The 25,975-nt window shown below is 37.7% G+C and overlaps 2 protein-coding genes across 2 annotated transcripts in view; one reads left to right on the top strand and one right to left on the bottom strand.

Annotated features, from left to right (window-relative positions):
• The window catches only part of ANKS1B (ankyrin repeat and sterile alpha motif domain containing 1B), a 626,390-nt gene that overhangs the window by 245,998 nt on the left and 354,417 nt on the right, over positions 1-25,975 (bottom strand). Inside the window, exon 9 of the mRNA XM_017887238.1 lies at positions 24,007-24,150. Coding sequence (XP_017742727.1) covers positions 24,007-24,150 — 144 coding nt within the window. The remainder of the gene's footprint in view (positions 1-24,006; positions 24,151-25,975) is intronic.
• GARIN6 (golgi associated RAB2 interactor family member 6) lies at positions 16,658-19,015 on the top strand. Its single transcript, XM_017887291.1, has 2 exons — positions 16,658-17,692; positions 18,191-19,015. Exons 1-2 carry the CDS (start codon positions 17,078-17,080, stop codon positions 18,299-18,301), a joined length of 726 nt encoding a protein of 241 aa, XP_017742780.1. The 5' UTR covers positions 16,658-17,077; the 3' UTR covers positions 18,302-19,015.

The following is a 25,975-nucleotide window of genomic DNA, read 5'->3' on the forward strand; positions in this document are numbered from 1 at the left end:
GCAGTATTGGGGTGGGAGTTACCCGATTTTCCAGGTGTTGTGTGTCTCAGTTCCCCTGGCTAGGAAAACGGATCCCCTTCCCCCTTGCGCTTCCAGGTGAGGCGATGCCTCGCCCTGCTTCAGCTCTCGCTGGTCAGGCTGCAGCAGCTGACCAGCACCGATTGTCCGGCACTCCCTAGTGAGATGACCCCAGTACCTCAGTTGAAAATGCAGAAATCACCGGTCTTCTGTGTCGCTTGCGCTGGGAGTTGGAGACTGGAGCTGTTCCTATTCGGCCATCTTGCTCCGCCCCACCTCTGCTGCTTTATAACTGTGTCACCACAACAAGCTAATTGACTTCTCTGCAACTGAGTTTTCTCATTTAAAAGGATGTTTATGAGAGATGCTGTAGAACAGCATCAGGCATGCCCTCTTAAAACACATCTAAGGGAATTATTATTCTTTCAGTTGTTAATCACTTTTCTCAAGGAAGATCTTTAAGAGAAAATGTTTTCTCACTTATTCCCTTTCCCAGTGGGGAGTAACAGGAGCCAGACTCACTGTGTGATGCCCCGCGTTGCCTTGGGACTCTACAGCATGTCCTTACCAGCAAAAAGGCTCTCACCAGCTCTGGCCCCTTGACCTTTGATACGGTTTGGCTGTGCCTCCACCCAAATCTCATCTTGAATTGTAGCTCCCATAATTCCCATGTGTCATGGAGGGACCCAGTGGGAGGTAATTGAATCATGGGAGCTGGTCTTTCCCATGCTGTTCTCATGATAGTGAATAAGTCTCAAGAGATCTGATGGTTTTATAAAGGGGAGCTCCCCTGTACATGCTCTTTTGCCTCATGTCTCATGTAAGACATGACTTTGCTCCTTATTCGCCCTTCACCTTGATTGTGAAGCCTCCCCAGCCATATGGAACTGTGAGTCAATTAAACCTCTTTCCTTTATAAATTACCCAGTCTCAAGTATGTCTTTATTAGCAGCACAGGAACAGACTTATCCAACCTTGGACTTCTCAGCCTCCAGAACCATAAAATACAAATTTATTTTCTTCATAAGTTCCCCAGTTTCAGGTATTCTGTTATAGGTAACAGAAAATGAACTAATACAGAAAATTGTTCCCGAGAAGTGGAGTGTTGCTGATAATGAATAACTAAAATTGTGGAAGCAGCTTTGGAACTAGGTAATGGGCAGAAGCTGGAAGAATTTGGAGGAGCAGGCTAGAAAAAGCCTAGATTCTGGTGAGGGCTTAGAAGACAAGACAACTAGGGAAAGTTTGGAACTCCTTAGAGATTGGTAAAGTAGTCATGACCGGAGTGCTGATAGAAACATGTACAGTAAAGGCCATTTTGATGAAGTTTCAAATGTAACCGAGGAACAAGGGATTGGAAACCAGAGCAAAGGTCATTCTTGTCATAAATGGGCAAAGAACTTGGCTGAACTATGTTCATGCTGTGGGCTTTGGGGAAGGCAGAACTCAACAGTGATGAACTAGAGTATGTGGCAGAAGAAATTTCTAAGCAAAACATAAAAGGAGCTGCATGGTTACTTTTGGCTGCTTACACTGAGAATTGAAAGCAAATAATAATTTAAAGAAAGAATTTATAATCAAGAGAGAAGGAAAATGGAAAGATTTGGAAAACGCTCAGCCTAACCATATAAAGAATGAAAAAATGTGTTCAGGAGAGGAAACCAAGAGTGTAGCCCAGTGACCACTTGCAAAAGAGATTACTACACACAGAAGGGAGCCAGAGGCTATTCCTCAAGAAAATGAAAGAAAGACCCTGAAAGCATTTCAGGAATCTTCAAGGCTCTCCCATCACAGGCTCAAAGGCTGAGGAGAGTAGAGTGGTTTCACGGGACCGGCCTGGGGTGCACTCCGCAGGCTCATTGCCCAGGGCCAACTTGTGACTTTGCTCCCCACACCCCTACTCGGTGCTCCATTGCTGCCCCAGGCATGGCTCAAGTGGCCCCAGGTGCAGATCATGTCACAGTTCCTGATGGTGTAAGTCATAAACTGTAGCAACATCCATATAATGCTAATTCTGCAGGCTTGCAGAAAACAAGGGCTGTGGAGGCTTGGCAGTCTCCACCCAGATTTCAAAGAATGTCATCAAAAACCTGGGGGCTCAGGCAGAGACTTGTTACAGGAAAGGAGTGAGCACAGAGAGTCCCCACTAGAGCAAGAAAAAGGGGAAATGTGGGGTCGGAGCTGCTGCAGAGAATCCCCGCTGCATAGGGCAGTGCCTAATGGAGCCATCGGAGCAAAACCACCACCAAAATGCCAGAACTAAATAGCTGCCAGCATGCAATCCCAGTCGGGGAGAGATGAAGCATGAGCTAAGTCCAGGAGGGCTTTTCAAGGCCTTGGGGACTTAACACTCAAATCGGTTTTTGCATAATGCTAGTCATGGAGTCAGAGGAGATTATTCCTCACCCTTAAGAGTTAATGTCCGCCCTCTTGGGTTTCAGACTTGTTTGGAGCCTGTTACTCCTTTCTTTTGGCCTGTGTCTTCCTTTTCTAACGGAAATGTCTACCATATGCCTGTATAACACCACTGTATCTTGCACGTAGCTAGCTTATTCTGATATCATGAGACTATGAATTTTGGACATTTGGGTTGGTGCTGGAACAAGTTAAGAATTTGGGGCTACGATGTGGAAGAAATGGATTTTTATGTGAGAAGGACATGAGTTTTGGAGGGCCAGAAGCAAAATACTATGGTTTGAATATTTTCCCATTTCAAAACTCGTGTTGAAATTTAATCTCCAATGTGGCAGTATTGAGAGAAGAGGCATTTAAGAGGTGTTGGGTCATGAGAGCAGAGACCTCATGAATGGATTAATACCTTCATCAATTAATAGATGAATTAGTTAATGGATTAATGGGCTATCATGGGAGTGGGACTGGTGGCTTTATAAGAAGAGGAAGAGAGACCTGAGAGAGCACATTTAGCCCCCTCACCATGTGATGCCCTGTACCACCTTGGGTCTCTACAGAGTTCTCAGAAGGCTCTCACCAGATGCAGCCCCTTGACCTTGGACTTCCCAGCCTCAGAACGATAAAATATATATTACTTTTCTTTATAAATTACCCAGTCTCAAGTATTCTGATATAAGCAACAGAAAATAGGCTAATATATCTACTTAACAACATAAAAAGAGACTTGAAAACAGAAATTTATACCATGTCCCTGAGTAAAATATTAAATGTTGTAAAATGCTAATTTTATCCTAAATAATCTCTAAATTTGCTATTCTTCCAATCAAAATCTCAACAGATAAAATCTAGAACTGTAAAACACTTAGAAGAAAACAGAAAAGTTTTATGACATCGGATTTGGCAATGATTGCTGGGTTATAATAACACTAAAAGCACAGGCAACAAAAGTAAAAATTAGATAAATTGGACTATATCAACCTTTAAAACTTCTGTGCATCAAGAGGACACATCAACAGAGTAAAAAGGCAATCTATGAAATGGGAGAAAATACTTTTAAATCACATTTATAGAATGATTAATAACCAGAATATGTAAGAAACTCCTACAACTCAACAAAATAACCCAGTTAAAAAAGACTTGAAGAGACACTTTTCCAAAGAAGACATATAAATGGTCAACAAGCACATGAAAATATGCCCAACATCACTAATCATTAGGGAAATGCAAATCAAAATCACAATGAGATGTTACTTCACAACCATCAAGATGGTTACCATCAAAAAAGCTAATTAAGTGTTGGCTATGATGTGAAGAAACTGGAATCCTTGTGTATCATTGGTGCAAATTTAAAATGATGCAGCCACTGTGGAAAACAGCATTGCAGTTCCTCTTAAAATTAGAAATAGAATTACCATAAGATCCAGAAATGTTACTGCTTGGTGTGCATCCAAAAGAATTAAAAGCAGAATCAAAGAGATATTTCCAAACCCATATTATAGAAGCATTTTTCACAACAGCCAAAAGGTGGAGGCAACGTAAGTGTCCATTGACAAATGAATGGATCAACAAAATATGGTAATACACACATAGAATATTATTCAGCCTTAAAAAGAAAAATCATGTCACATGCTACAACATAGATGAATCTTGAGAACATTATGCTAAGTGAAATAAGCCAGTCACAAAAAGATAAATATTGTATGATTCCACTTATTTGAGGTACCCAGAGTAGTCAAATTCACAGAAATAACAAGTAGAATGGTGGTTGCCACTGAGAGATAGGGGGAGGAATAAACAGAAAGTTTTGTTTAATGGGTACAGAGTTTCAGATTTCCATAATAAAAAAGCTTTGGAGATTGATTAGATAATAACGTGAATACACTTATCACTATTGAACTGTAGACTTTAAAAATGGTTAATATGGAAAATTCTATGTTATGTGTATCTTCACAATTTTTTTAAAGTTCAATAGAGTAATTATGCAAATGTAACATTTAAAATCAATACAGGAAGCTGGATTATTCAATAAATGATGCTAGGACAACGGATCATTAATTTGGGGGTAGGAAGGAACCATAGATAAATTATAAATCTGAAAATAAATAAAATTATATGAAGAAAATAAAGTAAAATATTTTATAATTGTGGGGCTGGTCAAGGTCAGACTAAGCAAGATACAAAATCCAGAAGCCTTAAGTAAATACCCAGATAGAATACTTCATAAAAATTAAAACTTTTACACCATAAAAAAAATAAATACCAAGAAACAGGCTGGAAAATACTTTTAAAATATTTTAACAGACAAAGTCTGTTAAATATATTTGGTCTAGAATATACAGTCTAGAATATAGAATTCTGTTTTGTCTAGAATATACAGTCAATTCTTGCTTTCACAGTAATTTTATTCAATAAAGCCACCATGAACACCAAATTAGTAAATACTAAATCATTGCTCCTAAGAGAATGAAGGTTTAGATTCCTGGAGCCTCTGGTCACAATATTTTTATCAACTGATCAATACAAAATCTTGTTTTGAATATGCTTCTGTTTAAAGACAACTTATTTAGCATATATTTTTGATTTATTAACATTGAACTCACAGCCATGAGTTCCACACTATAACTCATGTCTCAGTGAAGCTTATCTGACACACAGATTTTCTCCATAAGGTACATCACTAGTGTTTCCTATGCCTCTAGAAACACTAGAAAGTACTTCAGCACTACACTGGAGGCCATTTTAAACAGTGAAATGCCCAAGGAATACCACAAAAATTTAAAAAAAAAAAAAAGTGGCATTAAATAGAAAACGAAAAGGACACCTGTTTCTTGTTTACAATATAGAAACTGAAACAAGAAGGCAGAGTGTTGTCTTGTTCAACCTCAACTGGGACTCGACTGGGAACATGTGCAATTTTTCACTGCTCTGTGCATGTCCATGAATGAGAAGAACCATGAAAACAAAGAACCATTTATGATCACAAATTTTAGCAAACAAGTGAATTTCCAAATATGGCTTCCACTAGTAATAAGATTTAATGTTTTAAAATACACTTCAAAATCAATTATTTGAAAAATACACGAAGTAAAACTAATTTGATTCACATGAGAAAAAAATATAATTGCCTCAAACATCTAAAGGGAAACAAAAGTTCCCTCTCAGTAATATTCAGGAAAATCTGACTTCAGTCAACAGTGATGATGATGGCTGGGCATGGTGGCTCACACCTGTAATCCCAGCACTTTGGGAGGCCAAGGCGGGTGGATCATTTGAGGTCAGGGGTTCAAGATCAGCCTGACCAACATAGTGAAACTCTGTCTCTACTAAAAATACAAAAAAGAAAATTAGCTGGGCATGTTGGTGCATGCCTGCAGTCCTAGCTACTTGGGAGGCTGAGGCAGGAGAATCGGTTTAATCTGGGAGGTGGAGTTTGCCAAGATCGTGCCACTGCACTCCAGCCTGGGCAGCCAAGTGAGACTCCATCTCAAAAAAACAGTAACAATAATATTTGATACTTCTGATATGGTTTGGCTGTGTCCCTACCCAAATCTCATATTGGATTGTAGTTCCCATAATCCCCATGTGTGATGGTTAATACTGAATGTCAACTTGATTGGATTGAAGGATGTAAAGTATTGCTCCTGGGTGTGTCTGTGAGGGTGTTGCCAAAGGAGATTAACATTTGAGTCAATGAGCTGGGAAAGGCAGACCCACGCTTAATCTGTGTGGGCACAATCTAATCAGCTGCCAGTGTGGCTAGGATAAAAGCAGATAGAAGAACGTGAAAAGAATACACTGGCTTAGCCTCCCAGCCTACATTTTTCTTTCATGTTGGATGCTTCCTGCCGTCAAACATCAGACTTCAAGTTCTTCAGCTTTGGGACTCAGACTGGATTCCTTGCTTCTCAGCTTGCAGATGGCCTATTGTGGGACCTTGTGATCATGTGAGTTTAACACTCCTTAATAAGCTCCTCTTTCTACAAATATATGTATATATTTATAGATATATGTATATATTTGTAGATATATGTATAGATTATAGATATATGTATATATACATATATCTATAAATATATATATTTATATATACGAATGAGAAGAACCATGAAAACAACCATTTATGATCACAAATTTTAGCAAATAAGTGAATTTCCAAATATGGCATCCACTAGTAATAAGATTTAATGTTTTAAAATACACTTCAAAATCAATTATTTGAAAAATATGAGAAGTAAAAATAATTTGATTCACATGAGAAAAAAATACAATTGCCTCAAACATCTAAATATATACACATACACATACACACACACACACACACACACACACACACACACAGAGATCCTATTGGTTCTGTCCCTCTAGAGAACCCTAATACACCATGTGTCATGGGAGGGACCTGGTGGGAGGTAATTAAATCTTGGGGTGATTACCCCATCCTGCTTTTCTCATGATAGTTAGTGAGTTCTCATGAGATCTGATGGTTTATAAGGGTATTTTTCCCCCTTTGCATGGTACTTCTTTCTCCTGCTGCCATGTGAAGAAAGACATTATTTGTTTCCCCTTCTGCCATGAACTAATATAGTAAATTGGTACCGCAGAGAGTAGGGGACTGCTATGAAGATACGCGAAAATGTGAAAGTGACTTTGGAATTGGGTAACAGGCAGAGGTTGGAACAGTTTGGAGGGCTCAGAAGAAGACAGGAAAATGTGGGAAAGTTTGGAACTTCCTAGAGACTTGGAGGGCTCAGAAGACAGGAAAATATGGGAAAGTTTGGAGCTTCCTAGAGACTTGTTGAATGGCTTTGGCCAAAATGTTGATAGTGATATGGACAATGAAGTCCTGGTTGAGGTGGTCTCAGATGGAGATGAGGAACTTTTTGGGAACCAGAATAAAAGTGATTCTTGCTATGCTTCAGCAAAGAGATTGGTAGCATTTGCTCCTGCCCTAGAGATCTGCGGAACTTTGAATGTCAGAGAGATGATTTAGGGCATCTGGTGGAAGAAATTTCTAAGCAGCAAAGCATTCAAGAGGAAGGAGAGCATAAAAGTTTGGAAAATTTGCAGCCTGACAATGTGGTAGAAGAGAAAAACCCATTTTCTGGGGAGAAATTCAAGTGACTGCAGAACTTTGCATAAGTAATGAGGAACCAAATGTTAATCACCAAGACAATGGGGAAAATGTCTTCAGCGCATGTCAGAGACATTCACAGCGGCCCCTCCAATCACAGGTCCTGAGGCCTAGGAGGGAAAATATAGTTTCCTGAGCTGGGTCCAGGGTCCCTCTGCTGTATGCTGCCTCACGACTTGGCACTCTACATCCCAGCCACTCCAGCCCTGGCTAAAAGGTGTCAAGGTACAGCTTGGGCCATGTCTTCAGAGGGTGCAAGCCCCAAGCCTTGGTGGCTTCCATGTGGTGTTGGTCCTGCAGGTCCAACAGAAGACAAGAATTGAGGTTTGGGAACCTTCGCCTAGATTGCAGAGGATGTGTGGAAAATGCCTGGATGTCCAGGCAGAAGTTTGCTGCAGGGGTAGAGTCCTCATGGAGAACCTCTGATAGGGCAGTGTGAAAGGGAAATGTGGGGTTGGAGCTTCCAAACAGAGTCACCACTGGGACATTACCTAGTAGAGATTGTTTTAGAACTTTAAGGTTTAATGACTACCCTATTGTATTTCAGACTTGCATGGGGCCTGTAGCCCCTTTGTTTTGGACAATGTCTCCCTTTTGAAACCAGGTGTATTTACCCAGTATCTGTATCCCCATTGTATATAGGAAGTAACTAACTTCCTTTTGATTTTACAGGCTCATAAGCAGAAGAAACTTGCCTTGTCTCAGGTAACACTTTGGACTATGGACTTTTGAGTAAATGCTGAAATGAGTTAAGACTTTGGGGGAATGCTGGGAAGGCAAAATTGACTTGAAATGTGAGAACATGAGATTTGGGAGGTACCGGGGGTGGGAATGATATGGTTTGCTTGTGTCCCCACCAAAATCTCATCTTGGATTTTAGTTCCCACAATCCCCACATGTCATGGGAGGGACCCAGTTGGAGGCAATTGGATCATGGTGGCAGTTACCCCCATCCTGCTGTTCTCATAATAGTGAATAAGTTCTCACAAGATGTGATGGTTTTAAAAGGAGTATTTCCCCCTTTGCTCGGCACTTCTTTCTCCTGCCACCATATGAAGGACGTGTTTGCTTCCCTTCAATCATGATTGTAAGTTTCCTGAGGCCTCCCCAGCCCAGCGGAACTGTGAGTCAATTGAACCTCTTTCCTTTATAAATTACCCAGTTTCGGGCAGTTCTTCATAGCAGAGTGAGAACTTACTAGAACAACCTCTTAACAAAAATGGTCAGATAGGCCAGGCATGATGGCTCACATCTGTAATCCCAGCACTTTGGTAAGCTAAGGTGGGCAGACCACCGAAGGTCAGCAGTTCAAGACCATCCTGGCCAACAGAGTGAAACCCCATCTCTACTGAAAACACAAAAATTAGCTAGGAGTGGTGGTGAGTACCCAACATCCCAGCTACTCAGGAGGCCAAAGCAGGAGAATCACTTGAACCCAGGAGGCAGAGGTTGCAGTGAGCCAAGATTGTGCCACTGCACTCCAGCCTGGGCGACAGAGCAAAACTCCATCTCAAAATTAATTAATTAATTAATTAAAATAAGTCAGACAAAAACGATCATACAAACAATTCATCCCATACTGTCTTCAGCTGTACCTACTTTATCCTCCCTGTAGAGCAATTGTGATGATTCAAGACAAGTGAATCAAAAATACCTAAAATGATGTTGCTATGGTTTGAGTGTCTCCCCGCAAAACTCATGTTGAAATTTGTCTGCTACTTTAATAATATTAAAAGAGGAGACAATTAAAAGATAATTAGACCATGAGGACTTTGCCTTCATGAATGGATAAATGTCATTACTAATGGAGTGTGTTTGCTATGAAAGGATAAGTTCAACCATCTCTCATTCTCTTGCCCTCTCTTACCCTCTCACCTTCTGCCTTGGGATGATGTAGGAAGAAAGCCCTTGCCAGATGCCAGCACCTTGATATCAGACTTCCCAGTCTTCAGAACTGTGAGAAGTAAATTTCTTTTCTTTATAAATTACCCAGTCTGTAGTATTCTGTTACAGCAGCACAAAATGGACTAAGACAGGTATGGATTGAAATGAAAAATGAATGAATGAATAGGTAGGTAGATGGATGGATGAATGGATCAATGGATAAATTGATTGAATGAGTAATGAATGGACAGATGCGAGCAATAACTTGCAAACTATTCTACAGAAACTCATGGTGCCATAATGAGTCATTATGACTTTTTACAACTTATGGCATTTACTTTTTCAGAATTTACAAAATCTTTATCAGAAAAATTAGATCTGCTTATCATAAATAATTCAATGTTTAAGTATATAAAGCAGGAAGTTAAAGTCTCCCATGATCTTAAACCTTAGAAACAACCACTATAGCAGCATAATATACATACTTTCAGATTTTCTGAGCACATACAAATTAACATTTCACATATTAGAATGCACTTATTATATGAGGTTGGTTTATACTATACATACTGTTGTTTAACCTGCCAATCCTACCAAAACTGACAGAGTGATATCTCCGGAGGCCACAGACAAAACAATAAAAAAATTGCATTTGTATAGTAAACAATTTATAGAGAATCTTGCATTTATATTGAAAGAGCTTCATAACAATCCTACAAACAAACAGGAACTAGCCTCCGCATTTTAAAGAAGAAAAAGCAGAGGGTGAGTTACTTGCCCAAGATTTTACGACCAACAAGTAACAATCAGGGCAATTACTTTAACTAAATCATAAGGTTTCTCAGAGCAGAAACCACACATAATTCCGATTTTGTATCATTTACAGTACCTGGCACAAAATTATAAACAAGTATGAGGAGGGTGTGATGTTTATATTGCTTACTGCTCTATGCCATACATATAACAAACGCTCAATAAACATCTGTGAAACAAATGGATGAAAAGATGTATAAAAGAATAGGAAATGGGAAGAGATTCTAAATGAACTAAGATGCTTATCAAACCATCATTTTTTTTAATTTGGCCAATAAATAACAAATACATTTAGCAGCTCACCCACTCTGTAAGCATAATACAACATGATAACCAATATCATTGATATCATGATCAAAATGATATCAATTGAATATACTCTAGATAAGAGTGACATAAGCAATTACTGATTTCCTCTTTAACAGTGAAATGCCATAGTAAAAAATATTGAACAGTAGACACTATACACCCTTATTGTTACTATGAGAAGTTATTCCCTGTTTATTTTCTAAAATTTTATATCAAATATTCACATGGAATTTGGCTCAAACACAACTGATATGGAAACTATGAAAGTATAAATAGTCCACAGGAACTATGGGAAAGTATAAAGAGTCCATAGAATTATTGTGAAATATAAGTGAGACAAGGAATGTTAAATGCTTATCACTGCACTTAGAATGTGGTAGGTACTCAATAAGTGTTAGATATGTTACTAACATCAGTATTAACACCATCATTGTTAACATCATCATCATAAGGCTTTCCTAAAATGATTGAAAAATTGAGGCTTTCCTAAGGGAAAATTATAGTTCATTTATTTTAAAAGTTATAAAATAACTGCACAAAATGATAAAAATCTAGATCACAGAAATGCTTGAAGGAAAGCTGAAATGCATTTTTCTGTAAGTAAATGTATGTCCCATCTTCTGCCTAGATGCAGACAACAGGCATATTATCCTTGAATGAATATATGAGAGATGAAATGCCTACTGACCTAATTTCTGTAGCTATTGTATCCGTTTCTTATAGCCACTGTAACAAACCTCCACAAACTTAGTATTATAGCTTAAAATAACAAAATATATTTTCTGACAGTTATTTGGATCAAAAGTTTAAAAGACATTTCACAGGGCTAAAATTAAGGTGTTAGCAGGGCTGGTTACTTCTGGAGGCTCTAAAACAGAATCTAGGCCCGGCATGGTGGCTCACGTCTGTAATTCCAGCACTTTGGGAGGCTGAGGCAGGTGAATCACCTGAGGTGAGGAGTTCAAGACAAGACAGGCCAACATGGTGAAAACCCATCTCTATTAAAATACAAAAAATTAGCCGGGCATGGTGGTGCATGACTGTAATCCCAACTACTCAGGAAGCTGAGGTAGGAGAATTGCTTGCATCCAGGAGGTGGAGGTTGCAGTGAGCCGAGATGGCATCACAGCACTCCAGCCTGGGTAACAGAGCGAGACAACATCTCAAATAAGTAAATATATAAATAAATAAAAATAGAATAGAATCTGTTCCCTGCCTTTTTCAACTTCAAGGGGCCACCTGCATTCCTTGGCTCATAGCCTCTTCCTCCATCTTCAAAGCTAGCAATGTAACATCTTCAAATCTCTGCTTTCCTCATCATATCACACTATAAGTACCTTCATAATTACATTGGGCATGCATTTATAATCCAGGATAATCTCCCATAAGATCCTTTAGTTAACAATATATGTCCCTTTTGTCATATACAGAAACATACTCACAGGCTCTAGATATTAGAATTTGGACATTTGGGGAGGAACATTATGCTGTCTTTATCACAGTTCATCCTCTGGACACCAAATAATCACATTCTTCCACATGTAAAATCCATTCATGCCATCTCAACATCCCATAAATCTTAACCCATTACACAACATCAACTTAAAACTCAAAATCTCAAAAATTCAAAAGTCCCAAATCTCCTCATATAACTCAAGTATGAGTCAGACGCATCTGTGAATCTGTGAAACTGGAATAAAAAGTTATTTGCTCCTAAAATTCAATGATATGACAAGTGTAGGGAAACAGTTATAGATATCCCCAACCAAAGAGAGAGAAATGAAAGATAAAAAGTGAGTCAACAATCCGAAATAATTCAGAATTGCAATTGGGTAAACTCCATTAGCTTTCAAGCCCTGGGAGTAATCCTTTGTAGTTCTCAGCTCTACCCTCTCGGTCTTCAGCCCCACCCTCTGAGTCCTCCTTCCTATTCCATAAAGGTTAACTTATGTTTGCAAACTCAGTAGTTTCACAAGCCAATTTCCTGCCTGCAGAATTTCAGGAATCCAATAGCCTTCTTCCATTTTGTCCTCTGTCCCTTTAAGTCCAAGCTACCAAAGTCTCTGCTAATAAACCATTCATGAAAACACTGTGGGTCTCCCAGGTATGTCACAAGAACTTCCTGGATAATCCCAACTCTGAATCTCATCTCAGCATAATTCATCTCATCATAATTCAGATTTGCTTAATCTCTTCAAAGAGCCCTCTGTGTGGTTGAATAATCTCAGTTTTTGATCCTCCTGAGGCACTAGAAACAAGTTATCTAGCCATGTTTTCAGCTTTCTCTCTAAGTACACTCCTTGACAGTGAATCTACACATTTCAGTGTTTTTTGCAATCTGGATAGATTGAGAATGTTCCAACCATCAAGTCCTGGTTTCTTTTTGCTTAAACGTTCTTCCTGCGATTTATCTCTTTCTTCCTCTCACATTTCAGTATAGGTAACAAGAGGAAACCAGGCCACACCTCCAACACTTTATCTAGACATCTACTCAGCCAAATATCCAAGCTCATCACCTACTAGATCTGCTTTGCACATAACCATAGAACATAATTCCACTAGACTATCTGCTATTATATAGCAAGTATGTCCTTTCCTCCGGTTTTCAATAACATGTTTCTCATTTATTTCTGAGTCCTTACTAGAAGCAACTTTAACATTCATATGTTTACTAACATTCTCTCTACAATGATTTAGGTATTCTCTAAGATCGTACAAGTTCTCTCTACCATTTCCCTCACTTTCTTCTGAACCCTTACAGTAGTGACTTTAACATTCATGTTTGTATAAACATTATGTTTATGACAATTAGGTAATCTCTAAGACAATACAGGTTTTCTCTACTATATCACTTCTTCCTGAGCCCTTACTAGCAGAATCTTTAACGTCCATATTTCTGTTGAAGGCAATCTATGCTTTTTATATCATGCTCCTCAAAATTCTTCTAGCTTCTATCCAATGCCCAATTCCAAAGCCATTTCTATATTTTTATGCACCTGTTACAGTAGCACTCCACTTCCAGGTACCAAAGTGTGGGATAGTTTCCTAGGGCTACCATTACAAATTACCATAAACTTAGTTGCTTATAACAACACAAATTTATTCTCTTGTAGTTCTCAAGGTCAAAGTCTAAAATGATTCTGGGCTAAAGTTAAGGTGTTGGTAGGGCTATCTCCTTCTGGAGGCTCAAGAGGAGAATCCACTTCCTGTTTTTTCAGCTTCCAGAGGCCTCTTGCATTCCTTTGGTCCATGGCTGCATCACTCTGACCTCTACTTCCACCAGCACATATCTTCTGACTCTGACCCTCCTGTTTTTCTCTTACAAACACCACTGTGATTACAACGGCCCCACCATGTAATCCAGATAACACCCACAATTCAAGATCCTAAACTGAATCACATCTGCAAAGTTCCTCTGCACATAGGGAAATATATTCACAGGTTGTGGAGATTAGAATGTAAATATCTTTCGGGGGAATTATTCTGTATACCACAGCCATGTTCATTATTAACTGATTTCTGTTTAAAATATTTGACCCATACTTTCAATTGCATAGTTATAAGCACTAACCCCATTGATTGCCTATCTTACTGAACTAATATCATGCCATTACCACATTTCAAACGTTGGTTCTTTTAAAAGTTTTGGGAAGAAAATATTTAGAAGGAGAATAAAATTATATATTGAATTAAACAATTCCCAGAGCAGTTATATGAATAATATCTCAATTCATTATTACGATTCAGAGTATTTCCAAAGTATGTAGTAGTTTTATTGTTAGGGGAGAGGGAGAAAGCTAAAGCCCTATCACAAGACCATAACTATTCTGGTGTTGAAAGATAGCTCAGGGGTCATCTCCATTTCAAGGCTGAGAAAAATAAGCCCCAGAGAGGTTAAATTATTAACCCAATGACACAAACTCCAATAGAGAGGAGAGAGCATATAAATTTATTTTAATATCTAATGACTATATAGAAATCTAATTTAACAGCAAACACATAGAAAGCTGCTGCATTTTCATTAAACGAATTTCTTAATCTCAAGTTCAGGTAGTTTTTTATTTAGCTATCTGAGCTTCTCAAGTCTAGAGGCAAATGCTAAAAAGGTGGTTTTCTAAATAGCTAGAGGAATTTCAGACAAACCCCATCAAATTCATTAAAATAGATATTTGCCAGAATGCTACATAGGATGGTAATCAAGCCAAATGAAAGAGGTTCCACTATTGTCAGTCTACTGACTGGTGTGGAAAATCCAAACGTCTATAGGCTCTACAAATAATGTAGTTTCTGGCTTCCTTGGAGACCAGTGCTCTAATGGAACCCTAAGACAAATATCTTGTCATATACGTGTATAGCATGAACGTGCTTTTTAAAAAATCAGTAAAAAAAGCACTTAAGTTAAATTTTGCTGTGTCCAATACTACCTATCCAGTTGTTCCTTATGAAAAAACACCAGAACCACTTGGCTACTTTTAAAATGTTAATTTACTAAATGTGTATTTGGTGGCTTGGTTTTTGCCAATTACAAGAGAAGTAACATAGACTTGAAGTGGAAGTTAAGATATAAAGACTTTAGCAAGGCCAGTAAAAAGTGCTATTGATATGTGAATAGGCATCTCAATAAATAAAATAAAAATACTCCAAGTATCCAAAATAATCAAACATTTCAATAAGAAAGGAAGAAATTATGTTTGCATCGACTTACACAACTAAAGACTCAAGTGGGCTGGGCACGGCGGCTTACACCTGTAATCCCAGCACTTTGGGAGGCCGAGGTGGGTGAATCACGAGGTCAGGAGTTTAAGACCAGCCTGGGCAATATGGTAAAACCCAATATGGTAAAACCCTGTCTCTACTAAAAATACAAATTAGCCTGGCATGGTGGCATGTGCCTGTAGTCCCAGTTACTCAGAAGGTTGAGGCAGGAGAATCACTTGAACATGGGAGGCAGAGATTGCAGTGAGCCAAGATCTCGCCACTGACTCCAGTCTGGGTGGCAGAGTAAGACTCCATCTCAAAAAAAAAAAAAAAAAAAGACTCAACTATGACTATGGCTGTGTATGTGTGTGTGTTCATATGGGTTATTATGTGGATTATTTTCAATAAAGATATTATAATCTTATTAAATTGATAATATTTACAATACCTGGCAAAATTCTTTAGAGCTTTTTTTTTTTTTCAATACAATCTGATGATAAAGAATAGAGCATAAATGTGATGTTTAAGTCTCTTTTCACTCCATAGCCAGGGTACAAATGTCTAGGTAAAAGCTTAAAAATTGCATCAACAGTTTGAGGGTGAGTCAAAACATAAAATTTATCATGGCTGTAGAAACAGAAAAAAAATACATTGCTAATAAAATAGCTTTTTACCCTGGTAACAGAAATAAACTTCCCAATAAAATAGAAATTAAAAGAAAATGAAAGTTACACCGAAGCACTTTAAACATTTCACTGAACATAATTCCATACCCACAAACATATACACATGGTCTTACATAAATTGAATCTCACCTCTACTATGAGTTTGAAATCAGTTTTTCTCTTTTTAACAAAGAAAAAAAGGTCAGGGATATCTTTTCATGTCAATAAATAGGAAAACCACATAATCATTTTTAGGGCTGTAGACTGTCCCATCACAGAAGGCTCCATAATTTATTTAAGCAATCCCCTATTGTAAGACACTAATGCTGTTTACAATTTTTTACTCTACAATAAACATTGATAAACATCCCGTACTAACCTGTTTACCAACGTATTCAATTCTCTCTTTAAAATAAATGTCTACAACTAGAGGAGCTGGATAAAAGAGTTGACAGAGAATGTATATTAAAGTCTTGCTTCTCACAGAAAATTCACCTCTAACCCTTTTGAAAGCAAGTTGCCAGAATGCATTAAGGTCTCCAGATGGGTGGAGGGTGGGGGAGAGTGGTCTGCTGAGCTGTGGAGGGTGGTGGGGCTGAGGGTGGGGTGGAGAGGGCGGTATCCCTGCCCTGAGGTAGGGGCTGTTGGGTGACAGAAACAAAGGGGTGTGTGATGGGGCAGGTCACAATGGGTAGGGGAGGATAAAAGTGGTCCTGCGGGGTGGTTTAGCAGCAGTGGATGGTTCAGGTTGGGAAGAAGAGCAGTGGGACTGCCAGTTCAGGTTGTGGAATCAAAGAGCAAAGGTTGTTGTGAAGTGGAATATCAGGCTCAAATGGAAGTCCCTCCCAAATGAGCACTGACACCTGTGTGCCTGGACATCCACGAGGGCTCCAACATCTGCGCTCCTGACAGCTCCATGCACTAAGCAGGGCACAGTCTGGATCCAGGGGACCGACTGTCTCTGGCATTGAGCAGTTGGCAATCAATACCCCACCCTGTTCTGAGTCACTTGGGGACAAAAAAGAAAGCCTGTAGAACACGACTGCTGGCCCACCTGCCAGAGTGGCCAAGGAAACAGGATGCCCACTAAGGCATGTTAAGGAAGGTGTGGAGCAGCTGCTGGGAACTGTCTTGATAAAAGAAAGACATGGAGGAGCAGTGTATGTTACCGTATTACACTGCCCAAAGCAGCCCCGCAATGGGCATGTTTAATACCTCCATGGGGAAGCTTCAGCGGCAGCTGTACAAAGGCGAGTATACTATATTCAGGTATGCACCCATGTTTGAGAGCGACTTTATCCAGATCAGCAAAAGAGGAGAAGTGATTGATGTGCACAACCGTGCCCGAATGGTAACAGTGGGCATTGTTCGCACCAGCCCCTGCCTCACACTACCTGATGTCATGCTGCTGGCCCGACCAGCTGCTGTCTGTGACAATGCCAGGTGTGGTTCTGCCACCCAGAATACAGATAGTCCACCTGCAGAGATCTTAGAACTAACCAGACTGCTTCCCTTGATGTTTGTGAAAATAACCATCCACAACAGCATAAAAAAACAGCTCCACCTGAAGCTTGCCACTGGCCGCTCTTTTTATCTTCAGCTGTGTCCCCCCTCAGATGCAAGTGAAGACCTTTTTGTTCACTGGGAAAACCTCATTTACATCCTGAGACCACCAGTGGAGGCTTACAGTGGTACCAAAGCTATCCTAGCTGGGAACACATCAGACTCATCTGTGTTTGAGGAAGTGCAGAGGAGCCCAGTGGTGAGTCTATGCAGAGACTAGATGGGGCCAGGATGCTTTTGGGGAGAGCAGGTAAAGGTCCTGTAGAGCTTTTGGTGCTGCAGCTCACCTGGGAAATGCATTGCATTTGGAAGGTCTGAAGGCCAAATGAGCTTCCATTTGGAGGCCAGGCACATTGAGGAGGTTCCTAGTGCTTCTCCAGTGTTCCCCAAACCTGAATTTCAGAGATTTCTTAGCTGTCAGCAACTTTTCATTTTATATTCACAGCTGTTCATTCTATATCCAATGTTGTAATGCTATCCAAAGCATCCTGACCAGTCTATTCTGAAACCCATACTATGACCTAGGTAGGCTGATATGTTGTAGGACATGTGTCCCTGCGATTGCCACTTATATACATTGGTGGCAACACAACATGCTTGTGCACATGTGCAATAATTTATTTTTGTTGTTTACCTATAGGAAGAGAAAGGAGATCTTGCTGGTCTCACTTTCTTTGCTTATTTGTTCTCTCCCTAGGGATATGCCATGAAGCTCTGCAAAGAGAAGGAGCAATTCAGAATCAGTAGACTTCACATGAATGCCGAAATGTTTGGGTCCACCTATTATGATTATACAATAGAGATATGAATCCAACATACCTCCCACATATACTACATTCAAGAGTTTACACATTCCTGCAGTCATAAAACCTATAGTGCCTGATAAAGGGGCAGGGTGGCAACAGCAGTAGTGATGACAATAAGCACCACCACAGGTGCCATGGATGTGGCTGCAACCAAGTCTGCAGGCTCAGAAGAGAAACACAGCACTGGCAAAAGCAGCCTTCAAAGGTCCAGGAGGAAGTATAGCCAGCATGGCTATAGTGGGTGCTTCTATGTCTTAATGTTGTTATAGCGAGGGCTGCATAGACATTCTTGTCCTAAAAGGGTACTTCAAGCACATCAGTAAGTGCTACTGGCCTCTCCCTAGAGAGCAGCATGAATGTGGTGACTACAGGAGCAGAGAGAGACTGTCAATGCAACAGCCTTGTCAGTCTCTCTCTGCTCCTCAAAGACTGACTCTCTGCCACTCAGCATTGGGAGTCAGTATCTCAACTCTGCAGGATGAGGCCACACGAGTGAATGGGATGGAAGTCAGAGGGTCTCTACCTAGCTGGATTGACTCTGCAGTAATAACCTCAAAGCCTGGTACTACACATAGTGCAGAGGTGGACATCTCACCTAAGACTGTGGAGGGGAGCAACATGATTCACCATAATAAAATCCATCAACTCATATTATCTGCTCTAATAACATATGCTCTATTGACAGGAAGGGTAGCAATAAAACTAATAGCAATTTATGATCAGGCTCTGAAAACTATCCTTAACTTTCTCTTAACTTTACATTTTTTATTATAAAAAATAGATGACATAAAATTAATAGATGACAGAATAAAATGTTGAAGATTACTCTCAAAGATATGATCCTACATTAGAAGAATTCTTCTAAAACTATTTTCCAAAATATAAAATGAGAACCCAGAAACACACATACACTCTGTCTCCCTCTCTCTTTCTCTCTCTCTCGCTGCAGGTTTGAATCACAGCATTGCCACACATTAACTGTGACTTTTAGTAGACTGTTTCTTTAAATGGTCACCTTGAGATTATACATGTATAATATCTGGTACATAGTAGGCACTGTGTAAATGGTGGTGTTGAGAAACAAATTCTGAGTTTAATCATACTTTCCAGAAAGGGCTTAATTTTCCCAGTCTTTTCACTCGTGATTTCCTTTCTTAAATCTTAATTAACTGCTTTGCAATTGTCCCATAAAAGCTCTATTTACAGTAAATCTTCTTAGTGTCTTCCCAAGAATTTTAATCCCCTGATGTTATTTAGAATTCTAAATTTTCATGAATTTGTAGAAACTTCAATCTAGTCACAACAGAAAGACAATTTCAAAGCACTCATCTTTTAGCTGATTCCCTCCAATTTTACTATTCTTGGAGACGGAAAAATAAAAGAAAACCTAATATAGGATCAGTTCATAATCTGGAAGAAAACTGGAAATTAGATAATTTTAGAATTGTAAGATCCACATCCACGGGATTAGCCAATATTCTAATTTTGCAAGTAAAAAATCTGCTTTAGTCTAAAGTAATGCCTCATATGGTTTGATAATCCAGAACCAGAATGTATAGGCAACCTGGCCCCCAATTAAGTCTGTATTGTTTCCATAATACTCATGTTTCTGATGAGCACTATGCTTTGAATATAAAAGTTATTTGATACATGTTTGCTGGATCCAATCAAGGGCTATAAATGTGAAATATAATTTATTCCAATCCAACAAATCTGGGGATATAAAATTTTACATAGTACTGTACTAATTGTACAGATCCCAAAGGTTCCTGTATATATTGTAAGGAAGCAGTTTACCAGTAGACCCTCACAGCGCTTATGGCTTAATGATTTTTAATGGTCTCCAAAAGTGCTTCAGACCTGAAAAAATGGCTTCAAAATATGAAAAACATTTCACAGGTTAGATGTTCTAGCTTTGTGAATTTCAAGGTTACATTACTGAGAAATCACATCTAATCATAAATCACTTTTCAGCAAATAATGTCAAATGAAAACTTTTAAAATAAAACAATTTTGTTGTTCATGTGGTATGTAGTCCAGTATCATATGATACTGGAGACTCCCTAAGAGGCTTTAAAATGACCATATTGCCAACTCTTAACAGAGACCAACTTTATCTTTGTATACAAGGACTGTCAGCATGCTTACCACATTGTAGTCCCTTGATAATCACAGAAGGGATCATTGCTAAAAGCACTGCACATTTTGTATCTCTTCTCTAAATCTTCAATCTGACTCAGTCTCTTTTTAAATTGTATATTCCTTTGGTAAATATTTCAATCTGCTTCTCATTACAAATCCTGATGCTTATTACCATCAATCAGATCCTGTTCCTAGGTCACAGTTTTCTTAAAATTCTAAAACAATACATATCCTGGTACCTCATGTCTTGTAATCAAAGTTTAAGAGATAATTTAGATGATACTTATAATAACAGCAAAAGATTTAAAAATTACCATTTGTCAATGGTTGAGATGGTTGAATCCCAGTTTATTACCTAGGATTATAACTAAATCCTCACTATAGGATTTAGTTATATCCTATTACCTAGGATATAACTAAAAACTCACATGAATTCAAAAATGTTGCAAATTGTGTATGTGTGTATGTGTATATACTATATATGTAAAATATACTATATATATACACAAAATATGCTATATATAGTATATTTTAATTGCAAAACTATAAAAATTCTTTAATATATTTTGCAATAAAACATATATAAACATGTTATATATACATAAAACATGTTTATATGTGTGTATATATACACACATATGCACACACAAATATAAATGCTAAAGGATAGCCCTTAAACAATAATATTCAGAGACATACACACATTCTTAAGAATTTATAGTGAGAGGCTGGGCACAGTGGCTCACGACTGTAATCCCAGCACTTTGGGAAGCCAAGGTGGGCAGATCACCTGGGGCCAGGAGTTTGAGACAAGATTGGCCAATATTGTGAAATGCCATCTCTACTAAAAATACAAAAATTAGCCAGTAATCCCAGCTACTCAGGAAGCTGAGGCAGGAGAATCGCTTGAACCACGGAGGCAGAGGTTGCAGTGATCCAAGATCGTACCACTGCACGCCAGCCTGGGAAACAGAGCGAGACTCTGTCTGAAAAATAAAGAAAAATTTGTAGTGAAAGATCAGTAAAATAGTCTTATTGCTGGTTTGTTAGATTAAATCCAGTTTAAAAAAAAAAAAAAACCTGCATCTCAAATACATTTATAGATTTAATGCAGTAACAATTAAAATCCCAATAGAGATACTTTTTAAACTCAACATAGTAATTACAAAATACAGATTTTATAAAGCAAGCAATCAAGTCAGCTACTAGTTTTAATTTAATAATGAATAATAGCAGCACTGAGTCATGTGGTTTAAAAAATAGAAAGGCAGAAGTAAACAAGTCTTCGGAAGTAAAACCAAAACAAAAGGATAAAAACGAGAGGAATGTGAGTTATTGTTCAATGGAAAGTCATAGGAAACTACATATCAACAAGCAAAAAATAATATAGAGCCATAATTGAAATTTATGTTAAAAGGAGTTCTAGATAAGATGAATTAAATGAAAAATAGAACTGAGAAGCTTAATCAATTGGATAGTTTTTAAAAATTACATGATGCACTTGTACACATACAACTTAAGACAAAAAGAAAAGCTGCAGACTGGAAAAGATTTTGTGGTAAATGTAACTAGAACATCTGAGGAATTAATAAACTTATTGAACAATACCAGTCTTCACCAAGGAAATGGCCAAAGGGAAAACAAATCTAATATTAAATATTATAAACCAAAAGCAAGTTACTACCAAGCCTAATAAAATGTTAGCAAGGTGGTAGAAAATCAGATACAATCATATTATTGACAGTTTTTGATTTGCAGTCATCTGGCCATTACAGTAAATACCCTGATACTTTATTTTGTTTCAATAATTCTTTTTAAGATATAAGGTAAAGTAGTGGTTAGGAAATGCATTTTTACAAACACAGTTTTATGAGGGGAAAATAGGTTAAAACATTTAATTATTGATAAACTGCTAAGCAGATAAAGGTAAGCTAATAAAATACAATGTATGCTTGTTAATTTTCTTTCCCTTTATCCATGTAGATATGAGGTAAAAAACTATATGTAAAATCTTTAAGTGAAGACATGACACCCAAAAATATACACATTTGTTCACTGAGATTCATTCAACTATTACTTTATTCCAATTATATTTTGGGTGGTTTTTTTTGGTTGTTTTATATCCATTAGATTTTGCTTGATAAAGAAGACTTTTCTTTTGTTTTGTTTTCTTTTTTCTTTTCTTTCTTTCTTTCTTTTTTTTTTTTTTTTTTGAGACAGAATCTCACTCTATCACCCAAGCTGGAATGCTGTGGTGTGATCACAGCTCACTGCAGCCTCAACCTCCCATCTCAGCCTCCTGAGTAGCCAGGGCTACAGATGTACACTACCACGCCTGGCTTATTTTTGTATTTTTGGTAGAGATAAGGTCTCACTATGTTGCCCAGGCTGGTCTTGAACTGCTGGGCTCAAGCAATCCACCCACCTTGGCCTCCCAGTGCTGGGATTACAGGTGTGAGACACCACATCCAACGCATTCTTCTGATTTGCCAGGAACTACACGTTAGACTGCAGATGCTGAGCATCAAAGTTGGAATCCCTACCTTTATGGAACTCACAGTTTAGTATGTATTGACAACAATTCTGTAAAGGTTACAGTAAACTGTCTTAAAGTCCTATGAAGAGATTTTTTAAGTACTATATACCGATTTGAATATCCTACTTAGCTTTCTACAATAAATTAATACTGAAATTTGAGTGGCTATGATCAAATTATGATACAGACATGTGGAAGATATGATGGTTTCTTAGACATAATTGCTTTGTATTTGTTGTGACAGAAGAGAAAACATCTTTGAGATGTAACGCTTTTCTGGATAAGTACTATGAATCCTTTTCTGTCCTGGACTGTTTTTTCCACCCACATTCTATGTAATTAACCTCTTACCATTATGCCCTTTCATATTAAGTTATTTACTTATTGTGCAGAGATATTTTCACCATGACTTCAAATTTCCTATCTCTGGAATATTTTAGCCATTTCTGAAACGCCTCTAAGAGTGTATGATTCACAACATTCAACAGGAACCTGAAGGTGATACTATAGAATTAAAGGAGACTTAATGATAGTGAAATGACTTGAAACTAATAGTCAATATTTTAGTGTTCTGTTTTCATTTTTGGACTTTATTCCAAAACCTTCAGAAGTACACATTCACATTATTCTACAGTGTTCCATTGTGATGAGAAAAATATAATCACTGGTTATGCTTTTAAAGAGCCATAATATGTTTCCTTATAACTATATCTGTAGATAACTTTTAGTTACTTTTTAAAAATAGCATTCTTTAAAATGATATATTTCTGGATTCAAAATATTAAAACCTCATAAACAAGACAACATTTCTGCATTATAACCAAACTAAATAATACTAATTTTTTACATAAATTATGTCTCCGCATATGCACACATCTACACACTAAGTTACATGCACATTTTACTTGAGACTTTGAGAAAAACCACAAAGTAAACAAGATCCTAATTTGATTTTCGAAGGGGAGGGAGATTTTAACTTAAAAACATAGGCAACCATTTTATTGTACCTTAATAAAAGCAAACTTTTACCTGTGCAAGCATGGGGAAGCCAAGGTTCCTACATCCATTACATGGAGTTAATGCTTCCCAAAGTCCTGATGGCCCACACGTATTTTCATCATCATCCTCTTCTTCCACTTCTCCTGGTGACAAATTGATTGTAGATGAGGTTCTCTGAAATTAAATTTATATCATACCAATATATTATATCAATGATATTTAGATATCTTAACACAAATTAAATTCTATAAATGACACGTGGTATATCTTGGCAAACAAGTCAGCTCACTTTTAACCATAGTTACATGGCTGTGCCCTGTGACTGAGAAAAAAATATGTATAGTCCAACTTAAGTTAAAAGTGAAAAAACTGGGTGTGAAAGGCTTATGAAATAATATATGAAGTTCATAATGAAGAATAGAACATGATAATGGCCTAATAAAATATTTGAATAGCAACAAATGAGAAAAATCTTATGGTTTATCGAGAATTTAGGTTTAGGCACAAAATTAAGGAAAAATGCAGTCAGGGCACTAACAGGAAAATATTTTACTGAAATGGGAATTCCTGATAAACCTGTTTGTTCAGAATGCCACCAAAATGAAACTTCATAAAATTTTATATCATACATATAAAAGGGGTAACAGTTTTAAAATTCATAATGAGACTTCCATATTGAGCACATATATTTTCCTTTGTTATCTCCCAAATCTCACTAAAATGATGGTAGAACATTTATAAAAATGCTTACACCATAAAAATAAGAATGACAGGAGAGATGAGCAAACAATATTAAGAAAACTTCTGCATAATGTTGGGTAACTTTTGGATCACAGATGGGTAAGTATTACCTGACTTAGCAAACATGAGAACACTGAAAGCAAAGTACCTTCATGTGGAAAGAATTGGAGGGACTGGCTACCTGTGAAGGTATAAGTGTCAGTGGGGCAGACACAGAATGAAACTCAGTATCAGAAAGAATTATACTCCTAGACCCATCTCCTTTTCACCCAGCCAGGAAACTAAATCTTCACCACTGGCAAGAAATTAGAGGTTTATTTTTCTGGAGAAGTTGAAGCAAAAGGATTATGAATTCTAAGAATATAGATACACCGAGTCTCTAAAAACAAGAGAATTAATATATATATAGTAATGAAGATCCATAACCTACTCAGTGCCTTACCATATTTGCATTAGACAACATGGCAGCAAGGTTTATATCCCCAGATAAACAACTAGAATACTCTTCTCTGTAGAAACAGACCTCCCAAGAAAAAAGATCTATAAATAAGCAGGAAAATGGTGGGAATCTATGTATTAGTCTCTACTGTGAAGCCAACCTCTCAGCAAGTTCCACTCATAAGAATCATATATTTGAGAAAAACCTCTAACAGACACCAAAATAAATATAGAGAAAAAAATTATAAATAGTATCTTCAGAGAAAAGATATTTATAGCTATGAAACAAGAACAGAAAGTTATGAAATACATAAAATCCAATACAAGAGTTAGAAAAATCTGACAAAATTTCCGAAAAGATGAAAAGAATTTAAAAGGGGAGAAAACTAGGGGTCAAACCAAGACCTCTAACATCTGAACAACAGGAGCTCCAAAAATTAAGAGTAGAGATGGGAGGGTCAAAGAAATAAAGCATGAAAATTTGCGGAAACTGAGGAAAAATTTCAGACTCTAAAAGCCTGTTGAATACTTAGCAGACTGAATTTTTAAAAAAAGTTGTATATACATAAATAAAAAGAAGTACAATAAATTGTCTAAAGGCCCTCTGAATGTACTGTTCAGCACAACATTGATAGATCATGATTACTAAAGCAAGTAAACATATTCTACATATTGGATTGTAAATAGCATCCTGCCCCAAAATTGTTGCTTTTAAAATAGAATATAAGATTTTATTTTCCTCCTATTTAAAAGAATTTGTTTTCTGCATTCACATTTTAACTTTCCCTTGATCACTTGTCAGTAACTAAGAAGCAATGAA

This window comes from Rhinopithecus bieti, unplaced genomic scaffold, assembly GCF_001698545.2.
Source record: "Rhinopithecus bieti isolate Rb0 unplaced genomic scaffold, ASM169854v2 scaffold_15133, whole genome shotgun sequence".
Classification (NCBI taxonomy): Eukaryota; Metazoa; Chordata; class Mammalia; order Primates; family Cercopithecidae; genus Rhinopithecus; species Rhinopithecus bieti.

What these genes read in the sequence shown, in the direction of transcription:
- GARIN6 (XM_017887291.1), top strand. Translation starts at nt 17,078, where the DNA reads ATGGAGGAGCAGTGTATGTTACCGTATTACACTGCCCAAAGCAGCCCC. An exon ending in AAGTGCAGAGGAGCCCAGTG is followed by an intron (nt 17,693 to 18,190) that starts GTGAGTCTATGC and finishes TTCTCTCCCTAG; the next exon opens with GGATATGCCATGAAGCTCTG.